General features: G+C 42.3%; 1 protein-coding gene across 2 annotated transcripts; it reads left to right on the forward strand.

The window, feature by feature from the left end:
* Positions 1 to 160: 160 nt before the first annotated feature.
* SNX3 (sorting nexin 3) lies at positions 161 to 17,959 on the forward strand. Of its 2 annotated transcripts, XM_061460165.1 has the most exons (4): positions 169 to 498; positions 13,329 to 13,424; positions 13,788 to 13,912; positions 17,284 to 17,959. In XM_061460165.1, the coding sequence occupies exons 1-4, from the start codon at positions 337 to 339 to the stop codon at positions 17,387 to 17,389; spliced, it is 489 nt and encodes a 162-aa protein (XP_061316149.1). In that variant the 5' UTR covers positions 169 to 336; the 3' UTR covers positions 17,390 to 17,959. The 2 variants fall into 2 exon arrangements, with proteins under 2 accessions (XP_061316150.1, XP_061316149.1); XM_061460166.1 differs by lacking the exon at positions 13,788 to 13,912 and having other exon boundaries at positions 161 to 498; positions 17,284 to 17,343.
* The last annotated feature ends 2,779 nt before the right edge of the window (positions 17,960 to 20,738 follow it).

Here is a 20,738-nt window from a genome sequence, read left to right on the forward strand (position 1 = left end):
ACCGAGCCCCCCAGCCCGCGCCGAGCCCGCCAATCCAGCTCCCTCAGGACCGCACCTCGCCTCTCGCGCATGCCGGGATCTGTAGTTTGGTAGGCGCGTGGCCGTGCAGAGTATAGCGAGTGTGGCGGACCCTGAGGACTACAGCTCCCAGCATGCCTTGCGCGCGGGCGGTGGACGCATCCGCTGGCGGCGGCGGCGTGGGTGCGCGTTGCCGGGCAGTCAGCTGGCGGCGGGGCGATAAGAGGGCGGGCGGCGGGGGCGTTCGGGGCAAGCTCACTCGGTCGCTCACGTCTTGCCGCGCTCCTCTCGGCGGGGGGAGAAGGCGCCCGCTCCGCCATGGCTGAGACGATCGCGGACACCCGGCGGCTGATCAGCAAGCCGCAGAACCTGAACGACGCCTACGGGCCGCCCAGCAACTTCCTGGAGATCGACGTGGGTAACCCGCAGACCGTGGGGGTGGGCCGCGGCCGCTTCACTACCTACGAGATCCGCGTCAAGGTGAGCGCCTGACTCAGTGGGGAGGGTGGGGGGCAGCTGGGCGCTGCGGCCGGCCCAGTTTCTGCTTGCTGGGGGTTCCCATCGGGTAGCTCCGTGGGGTCCGTGCCTGCTCCTCTTGCGGCGGGACCCGGGAGCGAATCGAGAGCGAGCGAGGGAGGGAGAATGCGGATCCCGTGTGTCGGCGTTGGGCTCCAGCCGACGCTTACATAACCGGGACGGGTGTCCTCGGGGCTGGGCCGGCGGTGGCGAGCAGCCGCCGTCGTGTCCTTCAGAGCCCGTTTGACAGCTGGTGCGGTGGGTACCACTGGGCAGGTGATGGCTGAGCGTCAGCGGGCTTCACTCTCAGCATGAGAGCAGGGCCCAGCTTCTGCAGGCGGCTGGAGCTGGCAACTCTGGCGCTCTGGTGGTAGCAACGGCAGTGCACTTCGGTTGAAATAACCAAAGGACAAATGTTCTTTCGGCGCCACTGTGCACAACTGTCAGTAGACCGAAATTTTGCTGTACTGTGAGCAATCAGACTCTTAAGTAAATAGAAGAGGGCGAACTCTCACCTGAGGTGTAGTAATATGGATGGATCTGCCCTGACAACGAGGCCAAGTTCAGGATTTCAGCAGCCTCAAAAACCTGTAGAGAATGTGTAAATAAGTCTAGTGGGTACATGTGATGGGGCAGAGCTAGCTGAAGTGATAAGGTGAGTGTTTATAGGGAGGCCTTCCTCTTTGCTTTTGTATGTGAAATATGAATTGAGTGCCAAATAAATAAGGCTGTTTCTCATGTGCTGTCAAACTTTTCTTGGCACTGGACTCCTTCCTAGCTGGAAGGGCAGTGTTCACTGGCATGCCCCAAAGGCTAATAGTCTTAAGCTTGAGAAAAGCTATGTGGAGTAATAAGGTCTCTCATTTCATAAACAGGGCCTGCAGGAGTAGACAGTGAAATACAGTGTCTATGGCACTGGTCCTTGCCTGCGCAGTAGCGGCTTGAGGCAGGACATCCTTTTAGTTTGTGCTTCCAGGGATGAGTTGAAAGATGACTGTTTTTTTGTACCTTGTGCTTGAGTCTATTACCTTGTATAGCTTTACTCTTGCAGCTGATTGAGCATGGTCAGTTATTACAGGCAGTAATAGAGAAGGAAGAAGCCTCATTGACTCTCTATGACTATTTTTGCAGTATGGGTTCTTTATTCACACAAAATGCACATGCCTTCATGGCAGGGAAGGCTTCAGCTGAGGGCTGCTGCTCTGGTCTCTCAAAGTCTTCAGACAAGACTAAAACCCTGTGTGGATTTTCTGGTCAAAGTTCTCAGCTTAGTGTAACTTTACTTAAAAAAGCAACATCATTTGGGATCTAAAGCTATGAAGGAGGATACTTCATTCATTCTGACACTCCTGGATTGCCATGCCCCCTGGCTATTCTTACATTTCAGGATGTGCTCATAAGGTGGGAAGAATAAATTGAAACAACTGTAACCTGTGTTTGGCCTCTGTGTGAGGACAAACTCGAGCTTGCACGCTTAAGTTTCATTACACTGCCCTAGCAGCCCACTTTGCAGACAGATGTAACTCTACCTTGTTTGGAAAGTATTTGTGCCTTAAGTTCCTGATGATGTTCTTTTTTGTGAGATTGAGCATTTGGAATTGCTGGATGTAGGTAAGATGATACAAAAGGAACACAGCTGTGATACAGCCTTGGGAATGAGACCAAATTTACTGGGTTTAAAATATTTTTATTTTTTTTTTTCCCCCGCCTCCAAAATCCCCAACTGAGGTTCTTCAGCAGAAAGGAAAGCAGAAAAGCAGGTTCTGAGACAGATTAGTATTAGCCCATCTGCTGTTTGGGTAAAAAATTCTGGATTCCTGTTGTAACAAAGACCTAGAAGTGACTTGAACAAACATATGCTGTGGTAGTACTGTGACCTTCCTCTGTTCTTCCTCCCATCCTGACTATTATATAAACATTGCTTCTTCCCACTCCTTACTTGCATCTCTGCATGTCTGTATACAGGACTGCTTCTGATACATGATCATGCCCTTTCCAGCTGTGTGCTACTTTTACACAGACTGCATCAATCCTGTATGCATGAACTGTAAATTGAGTTTTATGTCTCTGTGTGCTGGAAGGCACAGAGCAGGTAATACAAGTCATGCGGAATTGCATTTGCTGTCTAAACGTGTATCAGTTGACTGTTTCTCAGCAGAATGTAGACCATGTTGCTAATAACACAAGTTTCAGTATGAGAGAAGAGTTAGAACTTGAATTGCTATAGTATTTTATTTCTAAAAGATAGGTTTGTATTATAAGCTGTTTGTTGGCGCATGGTGGGCATCAGTGCCCCGCAGTGGTGCTAGTAGTGGCAGCAGTACAAACCTGAGATGGAGTGAGTTACCTGTGCTGTATCTGGAAAACTATTTATTCAACTAACATCAACATTAAAATGTTTAGGGGTGCAGAAATGGATAGCTTAACTGCTGCTGAGTTCTGGTAAAAGCTGTTGGACAGGCTGATGCTATGGCTGGAAATCATGCTAAGCCAGAAACATCGTCAGAGAGGACACAGATTTAAGTCTGAATCAAAGCAATTAGACTTGCACCATTGCCATGGTGTTTACAACCTTGGTATAAGGGTAATTCTATGTTGCTTTGTCTGAGTCTCAAAGCTTAACTTTTTGGGGGAGAGTCTGAGCTTGCTAGCAGACTTGAACTGATGTTGGATAACTAGTATCTTGCAAAAAGTACTTGTGTGAAATACTGCAGAGTCCCCCCCAAGCTTTTATTGACAAGCTTTCTGCTAGTATTACAGCTAAAGCATATCTGTTGCCTGGAAAGCAACAAGTGGAACAACCTCATGCTTTAATTCTTATATTGCTGTACTCATCAGCTTCTGGTGGAAGTTGGGAAGCTTAATGGGGAACTTAAAAGTTTTGGGTAGACTGCTCAGCGGTATACTACTAGATAAGCGAGTCAATTGTATTTCAGTACTTACGAAAAACCTTACTGTTTCCTAGCATGTGTGTCTGTGCAGGCTAGCGGGATGGCTGTGCCCCATGGTAAATGCATGGTACTTTCACAAGCAGTTAGGCTCAGAGTCATAGAATAGTTAGGGTTGGAAAGGACCTTAAAATCGTCAAGTTCCAACCCCCCTGCCATGGGCAGGGACACCTCACACTGGACCATGTTGGCCAAGGCTCTGTCCTACCTGGCCTTGAACACTGCCAGTTGTCAGGCATCCTTTACACCCAGTGAGAACCAGGGTAGCCTTTAAGATACACACAGACCTACAACACTCCGTTATTTGTCTCTATGTTCAGAAAGAAAGCTATCCAGTTGGGATGTAAAAATTCTCTCAAGGGAACACCTATACAGCACTTCCAGTGGGGCAGCTTACTTCACAGAAGATCAGTTGGTCAAAGTATTGACTTTCTGAGCCTGAACTTGCATTAAATAACATACTGTTCTTGGCAGACTGGACAAGGTGATGACAGAAAGCTTTCCACTGTAGCAACCAGTATAGGACAAGTGTGGTGGTATGCCACTGCAGTGCAGCTTGGCAATGAAAGTCAAGTGTCTTGTTCAGTAATGGTAAATGCCACCCTTCAGTGCTAAAATAGGAAATCTGAGTGGATCATGTTCTTGACAGGGTGCTAGAGAATTTGCTCTCCATCAGCAGCATTAGGCAGTGAGTTTGCATCATTTTAAGGTGTTCTTTGTGTGAGGGCTTAGTGAGCTAAAAAAAGAGAATGAAGCAATAGGGTATAAAGCTCCAAGTGCTTTTTCTAGTGAAATAAAACTTGATAGAGTAGTAGTCTCATCTAAAGGTATCAAGATTGTCACAGTATGGTGACTGCAGTGGTCACAACTAATATAATCAACTAAATGGACTGCCAAAGTAATACAGCAGACTACTTTGCTGCCCTTGCCTCTTGAGAGGTGTGAACCAGCAGTTAATTTTTCAGCGTAAATACCCTTGCATGCCATATGCTGCTTCTTGGAAGTCTTTAGCTGTTCACTCAGGAACCACCACCAGATGGGTAGTGGTTCCCTTGTTATAAATTTTCAGGGTGGGCTTCTGCTTGTCAACACAGGCATGTGAATACTTGATAATATTTATAGGCTGTCGGCCAGTACTCTCTCTGAATTCCAAGAAGCAGTTGTAGAACAAATGGCAGTTGTTATACTATCATCCTACAGCATGTCTGCAGTCTTCAATCCAGTTATTACCTGACTTCTACTGTACTTAAGACATAGTTTTCCTGGTAACTGGGTCAACAGGAATGTCTTTGTTCAGATTCTGTGCAACATCTTCAGTTGCTAAATCCTTTAAGGAGACAAGATAAGCTTTACAAGTTAACTCTGATTCCAGCAATTGGTGACATACTTTAGAGTCATACAGCCACTGTAAAAGCAGTGCCATAGGAGGTAAGCACATTGGTTAGAATACTGTCAACAAAGCATACAGATATCCAGGAACTTGCTGCATCTGGGAAAATATCCCTTTGTTCACACTATATTATCTGTTATTGCTTCTGTAGAAGTAAAAGTGACTTCTGTGCTGCCTGTTTTAGTTGGGTTTGTCAATTAGACTAAAAGGTTAAATTATCTGTTGATGGTTAGTGAGAGCTTGCAGAGAAGTCATTAATAGTCAAACTGGCAGTTAGAATTTATAATAAAATACCTGCTACAGGAGCTGCTACTCCAAGTAGTTAAATAATTCTTTTTAGTCAAACCTAAGTTAAACAAAAAGCCTTTGTCTTAATTCTGTTCTTTAATACTGAATTGCCTCTAATCAGTGTGATTAAACTTGACACTGAAGCACACTGTAGCTTCCTGGGGTCTCACAGCTCAGTGGCTTGTCTTGAGGTATAAGAAGGGTAATGCCTTGCTGCTGTGCTTCCAAATGCAAAATGCATCACTTGAGTGGTGCCAATGCTCTTGAAGGCAGCAGTCGCCTCTCCTGTGTCTTCTGCAGAGAGACTTCTGTAGACTTGCAGAGGTGTTTGACTGTGTAGACCCAATCTGGGGAAGGAAATGAACACACAAGCTGTGAAGTGCCTGCATTGTTAAAAATAATATTGGTCTCAAAGGATTGGGGAAGTGTATCAAAGTACTGCTGAACTTGAGCTGCTTCTGAAAGTCTGTTTGTATCTTAACCCATTGTTTTCAAGACCTGTCTTGGATACAATACTTGCATTTCAACATATTTATAGTAGTCCAACTTGAGTGACTGGTTTGAGTTTGACTTCTGCAATCAAAGTCAAAGTAAGACGGTAAATGAACTGAAAGTATAAATTGCTCAGACAGCACTTATCTTATGCCATGGCTTTGCAAAGTGGCATTCGTGATCTGGTGAATTTACCTTTGAAATGCTGTCCTTGAACAGTGCCATATTTCCTGTCCTTCATGTGTTTAGCTGGGTTTGAAGTTGCAGGTTCTTCTCCCACCATGAGAAGAATCAAATCCACTGGTATACATAGTTGACTTCAGCACTGTTCAGTTTCATAGTCAGTGAAGCTTGTCGTGGGGTAATGACTAAACACTGACTCAGTGTTGGATGTGTTTAGGGATGCATAATCAGCACTAATTCTTTCTTTACTACCGCAAATCTTGCATCACACTGCAAGTCTACTCTAACTGTAGTTAGTACTCTTCTAATACCCTATTCTAGACTGTGCTACCCGTTTTAGACTCCTCTTCAAAGGATAAAAATGCAGTGATTCAGGTGACTTTGTTCTACAGCCCACCTTAAACATTCACTGCACCATTGAGCTCAGAAAAGGATAGCTGGAAGGGTAACAACTTCCCAGGACACTGACTAGAGAGGCTGAAGTAGGGTGGCTTGGATGAAAGAAACTTCTGAAGCAAGGAGAGAGGATTTAGAAGTCCATTGCATGTATTTACTCTGAGCAGCTGATTTTTCTGTAGAGTTTTTTATTAAACTAGGTTCAAGAGCCTAGTCCAAAGGTACTGAACTGGTTTGGTGTTGATGTCTGTTACTGTGCAAATAAAATAGCCAAGTCTCTCAATAGTGCTTCATATTAGTATGTTAGTTTAACGGGTGATTTTGAGTCTATTTCTGCACATGCAATGTGGGCCTTGATTGTCATGTAGTAATAGTGTGCTCTAGTACAGTACTGAACAGACCAGTCAAATGAACAATGACTGATCTTTGTAGGATGGATGGCTGTGATCCAGGTAGGCATATGATGCCAAAGTGTTTTGATATATTTTTATTGTTATATGACTTGTCAAAAAAGCGTCAGCTTGAACTTCAGATCAGTTGTGTCTCTACTCTTTCATCTGGGGAAATTAAATAATGCAGTGTAGATGTGAGCTTCTAACTGCAGGGAAAGGATTTGCTTTAAAATTTTTTTCACTTGGTAGTGCAATGCCAGTTGCACTACTGGAGGCTGTTTTAGCAAATAAATAATCTGAATGTTTATGAAGCTATAGCACAGAGTGAAGGGTCTGAAGTTGCTGTTACAACCTTTTTTGATGTGAGAAGGATGGAGAAGCCTTAACCTTCTGCTCAAGGTATAAAAACAAGTATTTTACTGACTGAAGACAGGTCCATGAACATATTCCTTATGTGGTTACTTAAGAATGCAGCTCAAAGATGCTGTCATGGGAGGCTCTTCTGTGGTACATGACGGTACAGTCTGTGTTTGCCACAAAGCCAGTCCTGAAAGTTTAGCTAATAACTAGCATATAGCAGCTTTACTCTAAAATCCAGAGGAATATGAAGCTGTATCTGAAGTGGTTTAAAGCTACCTCTGTATCTGGAAATAATGCTTCAGAGACTATGGGCCTAAGCTGCAGCACCTGCCAAGTGTGAAGATACACTACAAATTAAAGAATGTGAATGTTACTGTTCCAATAAAAAATGGAAATATGAAGAGTTTTTTGTTGTGGTGTTCTTGGGATTTATGGGGGTTTTTTGGTCTGTTTGTTTTTTCTACTTAATTTGCCTATGTCTATGCCAGTTATCTCTTGTTTCTTACATGCTTATGAAGTGTAAGGATGCTGGACTGTCTATAGCTCACAAAGCATGGTAAAACTTTTTTTCCTGATTAAAAACTATCAATTGCAGCAATTTGCTGCAATTTGTTGGCCCCATTTGACTGTAGCTGGTAGATGTCAGCTAATGATGCTAAAGCATCAATTTAATGTGATCCTTCTTCAGTCATGCTCAATAAGGAATGAATGGTAACATTACAGTAGACCAAACCGGAGCTTATGGCAGGTACAGCTTGCAATCATGTAAAAGTAGCAATCCCTCCTTTTTAAAAGGAGTGTTTGGTATGCCAAAGGAAGCTTTGCCTTGCTAACCCTGAAACGATTATCTGGAGTTACTAATTCTGTCTGGGTGTTGTAAAAGCCTATGCCTGAATGTACCCTTCGTAAAGTAGGCTTCTGTTTTTACCTTTGGCTTCTAAGCATGAAACGCAAAGAATAAAGAATCCCTAAACAATGTTTTTCTAGACTTAGCTCTGCTTTGAGCTGTTTGACCATGGCACACCATAATTCAGCTGTTCGTGATGATGGTGAACTTTGGATCAGATGATGATAGATGCTGCTTGGCTAACACCCAGACGCCCCTACACTGATTTTCATAGAGCGGCTCTGGGCTCAAGACATTTGACTTGCCAAAAGTTAACTCTTGGCTAAAAACTAATAGTCTTTGTGTTGGAATTACGATTTTGCTGCTTTAGTCTTCAAGCTGGGAAGCATCCTAGCTCCATGTCTCGGGGCTTTGGAATGGGAAGCCCTATAGTTCTTGGTATAGCTTAGGTCAGCATTGTTTAAAACTTGGGTGTATACAAATGGTCAGATTTCTCAGTGTTCTATTAATTTCAATTTTTTTGCCTGTAATATACACTCAGTAGACCTGGAGGTCAGTTAGATGAAAGGGGAGGTAGAATTCTGCTTTGATCAAAATGACTGAAACTTAAACAAGTAACAACCTCTTGTCTGACCTTTTGCAGTGGGGAAAGGTTTTACTTCGGTGAACAGCAGAAAACCAAACTTCTAGCAACTGAGGTTTAAAGTATGCTTGCCTTCTTTCTTGCTTTTTATAATTGTAGGAAATGGGGAGGTAGCTGCTTATGTCAGGTCAGGAAGGAAACAAATCACTGGCAAGGTTTCTGCAACAACAGTGCACTGCTGGAACCAGTTTCTTGTACTAAAGGGCGGCAGGCTCTTGTGTTAAGAAAACTATACTTTTCTGTCCTCCCTGAATGCTACTTTCTGCAATACCCCAGAGCTCTTACTGGCTGGCTGTAAGTGTAGCTGAAGGGTGTAGTCTCTTGACAGATTACAGCTTCTATGAAGGGATAGTAAGAAGCTTGGATTTAGCCTCTGAGAGTCAAGGCCACAAAATTCTATCAGAAGTGAGCTGAGAGCTTTCTTTCACTATTTTAATGGAAATAGAGGTGTATCAAGGCTACCATAACCTACTTGAAAAGACAGCATCAAAGTAGGTACTGTGGCAACACTGCAGCTTTATTCTCAGTCTGTTAGGAGTGGGAAACATGGGCAATGCAGGACTGCTGCTGTATGTCTCATTGGCAGATGGGGAAATGAGCCAAATTCACCTCAGAAACTGTCCTGGACAGCTACTGCTATAGAGCTTCTGCAGCTGTGAGGTGGACTGGGCTGCCATGACATTCAGAGTCAGCCTTGTGAAGTGTCAGCACATCCTCTGAAGAAACTCAAATGCAATTGGCTTTCAGTTTATGCCTGGAAACAAATGTGTAGGAGCAAGTCTGGCTATTTACAAGGCTTTTTCCACTCACTGGATAAATTAATCTGGTCTAGATAATTCTAAGAAGTTTTAAGTGTTCTGTTAAGAGGTAATGTATAATTCATACCAGAATGGCTGCATTGGGGAGGTGTGTATCTGAAGCTGAATGGGCAGTATTGACTAGTACTCAAACTACTTGCATTCTGCCTGTGAAAGTCTCTTCACTTGTGTGTGTATATATATATATATACACAATTCTGGGACTTCTGACTGTTCACAGCTCAGGGTTGAACTGAAGCAACAGCTAGAAAACTTACCTGGTTATCCAGATTACTGCCTTAGGGCTGTCATTTGCTTCTGAGGTGTACTGGGAACCTCCTGAGCTTAGAGTTGGACTTGTAACTTGAATGTGTTATGACATACATGTAGCTGAAGAAACATGCTTGCTGTGAATACAGGTTTTGACCTGAAATCTGTTAGCAGGCAACCACTGCTTCCCATTAGCAGTTTGATGAACACTAACCAAATGTAGAAACTCATTTGGTGTCTGAACGGAAGAGTGCAGGAGTGACTTAAGGGTTTGTGTTTGTCATCTGCTGTTTAACTATGTAATTGGCACCAGTTCTGACAATGTTTATTTCAGTGTACTAGCTTGGCCATTAACTCATCCAGCAGAATACAGACTGAAAGCCTAATGGGTGTCTGCATATGGTCTGATACAGAAACAGTGCTAGACAGAATTTGTCTTGTGTTAATTCTGTCCTTAGGATTTGGGGCTATGTGGGAATTTACAGAGCTGATGTATTTGTCCTCCTGGAATAGTGCTTTATCTGTAATTGAGTAGTGACTTTTGGTTGTCTGGTCTCTTGGGTAATGCATAATCCTATCGGGTTGAGGGCTTGCATTCAAACTGCTAAAAGGCATGAATTTGGACTAGGCAGTTGTTGAAAGTCTTCTTAATAAAAAAATTAGACTAATTATTACACTGTAGAAGAAGCAATTGCTGCAGTAATTATGCTAAATTTATCAAAGGAATGAGCTATGCTCCAGGGGCTGTGCCAAACTGGGTCATGAGTTTCATGAGGGTAGGCTTTGCAGATCAGCAGGCCAGAAAGCCAACACTGTAATACTGAATGACCATGGGGAGATGTGTTTGTGAAAATGAAACTAGCCTGACTTTAAGTTTTGTCCTTACTCTTATCTCTGTTCTAGCAGGCAGACAGAGCACTAACAGTGTTCAGAACGGCTACCAGCACCTTAGTGACTAAACAAAGATAACTCTTAACATAAACTGTGAAGCTGAGAATAACTCCTTTGATATCCTCTGTGGTCTCAAAGTGACACTTCAATAGAAGTTGATGCCTTGGTATTGTTTCCCTCTACCAAGTTCTTGCCCAGATAGCTCATGCTTCAGCAGCTCTCTGGCTTGTTTCATGAAAGCCATGTACCCATGATAGGTGGAGGCAATAGGACATGCAGAAGTCCTTCCTGCCAAAGGAAGAAGTGATCTGCTCGAGCAGGGTAATCATCCTTGGTAAGAAAGGCACATGCAGTAACCTCAGGTGTTAATATATTCCGAGTTAAAAATATGGAGCAAAGGTGTAAGTTAAGGAGTATAAACAGGACTATGAAATGGCCTTTTTTTTCTTAATAGATCCTGCCTAACAGCTGTATCTGAAGAATGCAGCTCTATCAGTACTGTCTCCTAGAGGACAGAGAATTGGTGTAGTTTCTGGCTTCTAAGAAATGTGAGATTCAGAAGTTTTAATTCATATCCAGAGTAAAGGACAGGGCACACACTTTCCTTTAACATGTAGTTTTCAAGTTGTGACTTGTAAGCCACTTAGTGTAATGGGAGCCTTCAGTTCAGACATTTCCAGTGCTTATGATCAAAACTGGAGATTTTTCAGCTGGAGGGGAAAACAAGTACTCTGTCCTTTTCACCAGCTTGCTAGCTGGGCTAGCATGCCAAAAGTTCAAAAGGGAATGTAGAAGGTAAAACAAGCTCAGTTGGCACTTCTGTTCCCACATTATACCTGTAAGCCTGATATGTTGATTAGAGATTAACTTTAATAGACTTCATGCCCAGAAGCATGAAAAGAGTTCCTGAAGACCTGGGAACCCATTGCATTTAGCTGCTTTTATTCAGTTTTAATCCCTCTTGTAAGTAACTTGAGAAAGTAATATTTTTTGCAGGTGAGAGCCTACGTATTAAATACGGTAGGACTTTATATCCAAGATGCTGACAAAGAGTTGGTGTTGCAGTGTGGAAGGCTGAATTTAGTTAAAAAGCCAGTAGCTGAAATCAGAGAAAAATAATCCAGTAATTAACTTCTGGGAATCTCCTTCATGCACTCTGGGGGACCTAGCTTTATTCACTCTTGAGTGAGTATTCTTATTGTCAAGACAAGAGTGTTTCTTTATAAAGCCTGACTTTCTGACACAATAGTCTTAAGAGCAGCTTCATTATTAGTCACTGGTACAATCAACAATGTTTTACCTTGGAAGGAGAGCAAAGATTTCATAACACAATGTTTTGTACTTTATCATTTAAGTGTGGACTAAACAGCATGTGAAAGTACACAGTTAACTCTTCAAGTACTTTTGCACTGTGACAGCCAAAAAACTTGTTATTGGTTGGCAGTAATGTAGCGGCCCACAGTCGTAGTCCTGCCTAGTGCAGGAGAGCGTCTCTGCAATTAAACCTGGTTTGAGCACCCAGAAGTATCACTCAATGAAAGCTTAAGCATTAATGGTCTACAGGTGATACAGGGATATCCACCCAAACTGTGACCAGAATAGGAGACCGCTTACAGGTTAAAAATAAACCAACAAAAAAAAGAGTCATTAGCTGAAAATGGCTACTGTGGTTCTGCCAACAGGAAATACGGGGATAACTGTAGTCTCATGTGGTTCCTAGGGTGCTTCTCAGGAGTTTTATTTTGAGGTGAAGGCAGTGAATACGCAGTCTGACAACAGCAAGCTTTGGTCTGTTAACTGCTGGTTATGTGTGGCAATTACAGACTTTTGGTCTTGCTTTTAGTAGGTCAGATGCCTACACACGTTTTTGTAACACCCTAGCCAGTTTGATATCTCAGTGTCATTTAAACTTCAGATTGTGGTCTTGGATCTTGGGATGACATCTAATCCTAATGACATCTGGGGATGTCATTAATAGTGCATTCTTGATGTCTACTATTAAAATAATGTTTAAGTTGGATTATAACAGTAGTATAACACTGCACCCCAAGAATGAACAGAAGCAATATAGGCTCTCTTGAGTTAGTGAAAGGGCCCATGCTAGAGTGATTGTGTATTTAACATGGTATTGTGCAGCATTATAGCCTTGTTTCTATTTGACTCTTTCAAGGGTATTAGAATTGAGTGCTGACTCCTAGCCTTGTTCAGGAAAGTTCTGCCTAATCAAGCTCTGCTTAGTATAACTTTGTAACAGTGTGATCTCATCACCATTGAATGTTATGTTGCATCCCCATCTTACTGACATCTTTGGAGCGATGCAAACCTGGCGGCTTGTGCTGTCTTCAGCTTCATCTGTCCTGAATGGATTCACTGTAGGACTTAATAGTTTTGCTTTTGAAAATGTTGGAAGCCAAGGTGTATCAGGTAGCAGAAAAGTACAAGAAGCTTGGTTATGTTCCATGCTGATACCTGAAACACTCCCTTAAATGCAGTAAGAGGAGTCTGTGTGGATTGTGAAGACTTTCTCTTCCCCCTTCCAACTTTGTGCATATATTGTCATTGGGAATTCAGTTCCTGAGACAGTAAGACTAGCACGTGCTTGTGCAACCTTAGGAACATATCCTTAAGTGGCCAGCAAGTCTGCTATTCTATTAGGTGGTATGGTGTCAAAATACCAGGGATTAGGATGCCATATAAATGAGGCCTACAGTTATGCAGTTTGAGGCACAACTTACTTGTGTAGCTTACAGAGCTTTATTGGTATTTCTGTATCTTGATTGTTTCTCCATACTGTTGTTGCTTAAGTAGAACTAATTAATAACTCAACAGCTTGCTTCTGCTTATCAAAACTTCTAATTCTAATTTGTCTAATCAATATCTTATGTTCTTGTTCTCAGACAAATCTACCTATTTTCAAATTGAAAGAATCTACAGTCAGAAGAAGATACAGTGACTTTGAATGGCTAAGGAATGAACTAGAAAGAGAAAGCAAGGTAGGTAAAATGAAAGGTAAATATGAGTCTTTATAGACATACAAAGAGTAGTGGTGCTAAAACATTATTATGTTATAAAGCATATATCAGAGCAGATATTGTGCTTGAAAATGTCCAGAACTAAAACTTCATAAACCTCAGTTATACAATGCTAGCAGCTGTTTAATGGTTTGGAGTTAATTGAGAGTTAAACTACTTGAACTCATCTTACGTCTATGGGCAGATACTGTTCTTCTCTGGTCATGTCATCTTACTTCACTAGGGATGTGATTGAGTTGGCTCCTCTAGGAAGAGGAAGTGGCAGAGGAGGTGTATAAACTTGCTTACAGGCTGTGCTTAAGGATGCTTTTGTAAATCTTCCAGGTTGTGGTACCACCTCTACCAGGAAAAGCTCTTCTCCGTCAGCTTCCCTTCCGAGGAGATGACGGCATATTTGATGATTCCTTTATAGAGGAAAGGAAGCAAGCTCTTGAACAATTCATAAACAAGTAAGTGTCTGTTCTAGTTACCTGGAGGCAACCCCAGCACTCTGCTCTGAAAAATTGAATCAAAACTGCTAGCCCTCTAACTAGGGTAGTCGCAGCTAGGTCCAGAATGATAACTTTCACTAATCTTGCAATAGGACATGCCAACATTGCTCATCCAGTGTTCAGTTAGATATTGTAATGCTTACCTGAGCAGCTGTTGTTAATTTATGTAAATTACTAGTAAAATTATAGCATTCAAATAGTTCTACTTTTCATTTCTGAAAAGGTATCTTCCACTGGGTGAACAATGGAGCTTACAATGGGCTTACAGCAGTTTACTTTGATTGCAGATGTGAGGTTTTATCAGCTTGTGTAATGATGCATATTTTCTCTAATCATCATGAGAATCTTTCTGAAGATGTAAAAACACTACCTGAGGTACACACATACAGGGTTTGAAATAGGCACCTTGGGTTTTGTCACTGCCTTTCAAAGGGTTAGCAGAAATTACAGTAACAGTCTTATGATTCTTTTTCTGCCATCTGACACTACTAACTGCCGTCTGTATATTGACCTGAAGAGCTACCTTAGTCTCTTTAACAGTGTGAATCCAGTGTATGAGAACGAATACTGTCAGTTAACCAGCTCTTCCAGTGTCCAGAGCAAATGTTCTTCGGACCAACTGGATTTGAGATTGCTCCCTTTTAAAAGTTCAGGCTTGTCAGTTCCACTGGCATTCTAACATTGTTCAATAGTAATGATGTTTAACAGGATCAGATGATGTTTGTGAGTTGAGCCATAATTCAGAAGAATCTGCTTGTCAGTTGTTGTTAGTCAGTTCAGGCATGTGGCTTGGAGTTGCAAGTGATGGTGACCCTGTGAAGTCTCTGAATTTTTTTTCACGTAGTTGCTTGTTAGCTTAATTTAGTGGTATTGTTAATGGTTCTGAGCAGGTAAAATGCTTCAGACTGCTCTTTGTTCAAAGACAAGTGGAATGGATTTCCAAGGCATCTAGTTTTCCATTCACACTACATGAAGGCAGATGGAATGCGTTTTGGGATTTGTTTTTTAAGGCTGTACAATCAAAGCAGTTATGACTGTAAAATACAGCTTTTATCCATGAAGGCTTAGGATTCTACTTTAAATGCAGAAAGCTTTACTGAAAACTTTCTATGCTGAGTCAAGTAATATGTGGGGGAAGAGGGCTGTTTATGTTCTGAAGCAGTTGATAGTGAAGCAGTCACCTTGAATGGAATCTCTGAAAAACTCAGTATAGCTGACAGAAATGGAGTGGCCACTTTACTAGTATCACTTATTCAGTCCTACAGCAAGTAATGCATTGATCTTGTGGAAGCGTAAGACTTCTTGGTCAATTTTTCTCCCTTTGAAACAGAACCAGACTGCTAATGTAGATACTGAGGTAGTGGCAGACTTAAGTACAGCTGGAACAAGGCTCTTCAGGCACAATTCCCAGTTATTCAACCTCATCAATTTATTCTAATGGCATCAAGCAAATATCACTAAATTTCTGAACCATGTAGAAGCTTTAAGGTTTGGCTTCTATGAAGTACTCTGAGTACTAGTGAACTTAGACTTGAACGTAATTTGCATAATGCATGCATATTACTGCAATCTCAAAGATGGTCTTTGCTTTTAGAGCTAGAGTCTCTCAGATAACTGTTATCACTGTGTCTGAAAAGGGCCTGGCACTGGTGCCAGTTCCTGATATCCAGGAAGAGGGGTGGTGAGGGAAGCTTTGTCCCTCTAGATACAGAATCTAGAGGGGCTGTATCACAGCAGTGCAGCTTGAGTCAGCTCTTTTGGGCCAGCTTGCGCTTTTCTGCCTGAATCTGACCTTGGGATACATGAATATTCTTGAAGTAGCAACTGTTGAGTGTCACCTTAGTGAAAAATACTGAGGAAAAACCAGTGCAGAGCAAGATACTCATGTGAAGCCAAGAGCTGAATCTGAGGGATCAGGTCTAGTCTTGCCATTCAGCCACCAATTTGCAAGACTTCCTGAACAGGAGAATGAATATGCTGCTGCCTTGTCATCTTCTCCTGTGTAATTTTTCCTTAAAGTTCAAGCAGCTGCAGTCTGATGGGGGTAAGAAACTCAAACTAGTTATTCCAGACTGTCTTCCTTGTGAACTAATGCTTGAGATTATTGCTAATTTATTAGAACCTGGCAAGATTGATAGGCTTTGACTGCACTTGAAATAATCTTAGTCCTGAATAGGACAGCTCTGCTTCTTCAAAGGACACAATGACAAGTGAGCAGTGACAAGTGAATCTGTCCAGTGGTGAAATAAGGGCTGATACAGATACATCTGGAGAAGATGCACCAAAGTGCTTGAAAGTACTGATGCTGAGCCACGGGAGTTGACAATGTATTACATGTGTTCAACTAGATATAACTTTCATTTAGAGTACAAGTGTTCTGACAGATGTGGGGGCCATAAGGCTGACATAAGCTGCTCTAGGAAGGATGAGAGGCTTTCTGTCTTCAAGGAAGAAGCCTGTCTTGATTGACCAAACTGGATATAACTTTTTTTGACACAAAGCTGTTTTAGGTTTTTGTAAGTGATCAATTTCCAGGGATTCTGGTTCTCTTGGATTCTTACCTACACAGAAGGCTTCATTGCATTTTAAGGTTTAAATGTATACCTTATGGGTTTCTTCTGAGCTTTGGAGTGTCTTCTAATTGAGTTTCAGCTGCTTTACTGCTAAAAGGATGGTGGCTGAGTCTTTATGTGGAACAAACCTAAATCTGCAGTAGAGATTCTGGTCTTTTCTAGCACAGACAAGCTCTATGTCTCTTATGTCTCATATCTAAAGATAACTGCAATAAACAGAGTGGCCAATACCCTCTGGCCGTGCATCTGTGCTGCTTGCACATGCAGACGTGGACTAGCGACCATGGTAAGACACTACTCTAAGTAGTGTGGGAACCTTCAGAAGACCTTCGCACCCCCTGGTGGAGTAAGTCTTTAACTCTGCCTGGGCTAACTGCTATTGAATTAGACTGAGACTGAGGGGTTAAGCAGCCTTTAGAAGGGTGTCCTGTGTCAGAGGCATCAAGACCTGTAAAAATCTGCTTGGCTTGCTTAACTTCAGGCTTCTTAATGCTAAGATGATAGTCCTCTCATTTGCAGGTGACAGATGAAGTAACATGCTTCTGAGTGATCAAGAGGTAACTCTGGGTTCCCGTGGACTAATTTCATCTAGGAGAAAATGACAAGTCTTGCTGTTAGACATTATTCCAGTCACCAGCAGTGACCTGGAAGTGAGATCTGTGCCTGAGTACAGAGCCATATATTACTGATGTAAAACCTTGCTAGCTGCAAGTGTGCTTGATTTGTTAGCACTAATGCTTGTGTTTTCCTCTCCAGGGTTGCAGGTCACCCACTGGCACAGAACGAGCGCTGTCTTCACATGTTCTTACAAGATGAAGTAATAGACAAAAACTACACACCATCCAAAATAAGACATACTTGAGTTCTGAAACTGTCTTCTCAAATATTAGTGGTTCTTATGCTTGGTTTTAAGAGGTTGTAGTTTGTCTTAGCATGCTGAGGATAAACAGGCACAAAGTCTCCACTAACATCAGTACACTGCTTGATCTTTGCATATGCTTTATAGCATTAAAGAACACACTTGTCTTCTACTAAATCCCTCTGAATTCTCAAGTTAAAAGTATTATACTATGAGACCATCCACCCCTTGCAATGTCTCACAAACCTTTCACTCTTACTTGCAATGACTTATAATGTTTACTGACTTGGCCTTACTTGAACTTACAGTTGTAGTGTCACGTGTTCACTTGTATTTGACTAAATTGCTATGCTGTTTCTGAGGTAGTCATCTGTCTGAACCTGTGTAGAAAGACTGCTTTATTTCTGATACCCTGTATGAGAAACACTTATGCAAATGTCTTCAAGCTTATAAAACACTTTATACTGAAGTAATGAGGGAATTATCTTTATATTCTGTAAGAGGAAAAATCAAATTTATATACTAAAGTAACTTGTCTAAAGTTTTGAAATAAAAGTGAAAATGCACTTCAAATGTGTTGTTACTCTTGACCTTGAATGTGGGGTATCACATTTTCTGAGAAGCATGGACTTGACTGTCAGTGAACTGGTGTTTCAGCCTTGCTGTGATGCTCTTCTGCAGTGCACTCTTGTGTTACTAACAGACAGCACTAAATACCCTTAGATGTTTGTGCTTGCTGCTCAAGTGTTAAAGAACATACAAAGATATTGAATGCTGTTCCTGTGTTGTGGAGCCACAGCTGCAACCCTGCTTGTGATAGGCAGTCAGCAGATTTATAGCTTCAGTAAACTTCAGAAAGTACCTTTCCTACCAGCTATGAGAGGCATCAATCTAGCTTCAACTAGCAAGTGGAAGTTTTACCATCCTACAGAGAAATGAATGTTGACATAACCTATGATACATTATAGCTTCATTCCTAGATTAAAGTAGCTCTCAACAAACGCAGTTAGGGACATGAAGTCATACAAGTATGCTATAAGATGTGCTCATAGACCACTTCCCTGAGCATTAAAGGAAGGGGAAGCTGTAGAATTTGTACTTGCAAAACCACCAGTGAAATGAAGGTGGTTGGTGCCTGAACTGCAGCTCACAAACAATACTGCTGAAGTCTTTTTCTCTCACTAGGTGCTTTTATGGCTGGAGGTGTGCCTTAGTGCCTCCAAATGTGACAAGGGCATGACCTGTCCAGATGGTCATGAAATCACATTCAAGAGCATGCTAGTAGCAATCTCGTACAGTATTTTGTGCTATTTGGTAACTGTACCTGTTGGCTTAGATGTGGCTCCTCTGCTTTTTCCTTATTTATCACTGTCAAGAACATTTACAGACAGAACATTGCTGACAAAGTTACTAGTTTCCTTTCACTAAAACCATTAACCTCCTTTATGGCAATCTGGGTGTAAAAGATTGCACTGACACAACAGTGGTGGCTAACTGGATTATATGTAGTGCTAGTACCTAGCTACACTGAATAGTTGGATGCTCAAATAATTGCCCTTTCTCCCTCACACTAAACAAGGACTTTGAATCTCTCCAGCAGTTCTATTCATGAAATTGGGGATCAAAACTGATAAAGCCCACTTGCAGCCTAAAGCTGATTTGCTTTCCAAGAGGTTTTTGGTAATGTAAAATCACTGCTAAAATTCCATGTGCTTACTGAATTGCATGTAAAATTGAGTTACTCTTGGAAATGGGGGAGAAGTTCTAAATGCCTATCAAGTTTTATTATTTAGGTTTAGATACACAGTAAGATATTTTCTCAAATCTTCTTTTCTGAGAGAAGCTTCATTCAGAAACCAAAGTATATGCCCCATCTTTTCCTTGAAAGATGCTGACACAGTCTTTATCATTTGCTGTGGAAAACACGAAAAGCTGAAGAGGGAAAAGCTGTATGCTTGATGGCAGAACATTGCTGTTTCTAAAGTGAGGACTTCTGTCAACCTCAGTGGTTAACACTGGGTGTCTGCACTGGTCTCTGGGATTTTACCTGGCCTTCAGTCCTTCAAGATGAACTAAAGACCTTAATTCTAATGTATTGTAACTGGTTCAGCTTCTGTGCAATCTGCAGCACTGAGAGGAAGGCATGGCCTGAGATTACCTGTGTCTCAACCAAGGGGATCCCAGGTTGTGAGTCTGCTCTGTAGCAAGGGGTAGGTCCTGCAGGTAAGAGGGTGAGATGAGCATTGCCCTGGCTGCTTTGCAACTGGGAGAAAGCTAGTACAGTGTTGCATCCTCTGGCCTGGGTGATCTAAGGACTAGGGCTACAGCACGCTGCAGAGGACATTACTGCTGCTCTGGGACAGCAGCATGAATCTTACTGAAATGACTGATGACTGTTCTGTCATGGGTTCTGCACAGCACTGGTTCAACTTCTTTAGCTCATAAACTGAATTGTCACACAGTGGAGAACCACAATTGATTTTTCTGCCCTGTCCAGTTCTTTTTACAAGTGCTCCATCCTAATTATTGTAGAAGATGTTTTCAGGTCCTGTAGCCTGTGCTTTGTCTCGCCTGACTCATCAAAAGACCAGTCTTGTATACTTAATGGTCTGGCTGTCTTGGAAAGGGTAGGACGTGAGCCCTAGCAGACTGCCAATGGAATAGAGCTGGCGTGAAAACTGACCTCTGAAGCATGAGATTTTTGTATTTGGAGTCAATGGAGCTAGGATTTCACTTGTGGTCTATATTCCTTGACACTGAAAACCAGTGAGCCGTTGATGTATGCTGTACGCTTCCACCTGTCATTTTACTGTGTGGCTCGTTATCACGTGAAGGATATATTTCCATTCTGTTGCCAACTTGTTCTGTGCATTGGGAGCTGCTTACCTCTTTGGTGTGATGACACAAATGAACACTTTAGTAAAACCTCAGAATGTTTTTAATCATAGAATCATAGAATAGTTAGGGTTGGAAAGGACCTTAAGATCATCTAGTTCCAACCCCCCTGCCATGCCACCCAAGGCTTCGCCCAACCTGGCCTTGAACGCTGCTAGGGATGGAGCATTCACAGCCTCCCTGGGCAACCCATTCCAGTGCCTCACCACCCTAACAGAAAAGAATTTCCTCCTTATATCCCACCTAAACTTCCCCTGTTTAAGTTTTAACCCATTACCCCTTGTCCTATCACTACAGTCCCTAATGAAGAGTCCCTCCTCAGCATCCCTATAGGCCCCCTTCAGATACTGGAAGGCTGCTATGAGGTCTCCACGCAGCCTTCTCTTCTCCAGGCTGAACAGCCCCAACTTTCTCAGCCTCTCTTCATACGGGAGGTGCTCCAGTCCCCTGATCATCC

The sequence above is a fragment of the Pezoporus flaviventris genome, unplaced genomic scaffold (assembly GCF_033815535.1).
Source record: "Pezoporus flaviventris isolate CSIRO_AGI_PZ_B2104156 unplaced genomic scaffold, CSIRO_AGI_Pfla_v1 ptg000031l, whole genome shotgun sequence".
In the NCBI taxonomy this organism is placed as follows: domain Eukaryota; kingdom Metazoa; phylum Chordata; class Aves; order Psittaciformes; family Psittacidae; genus Pezoporus; species Pezoporus flaviventris.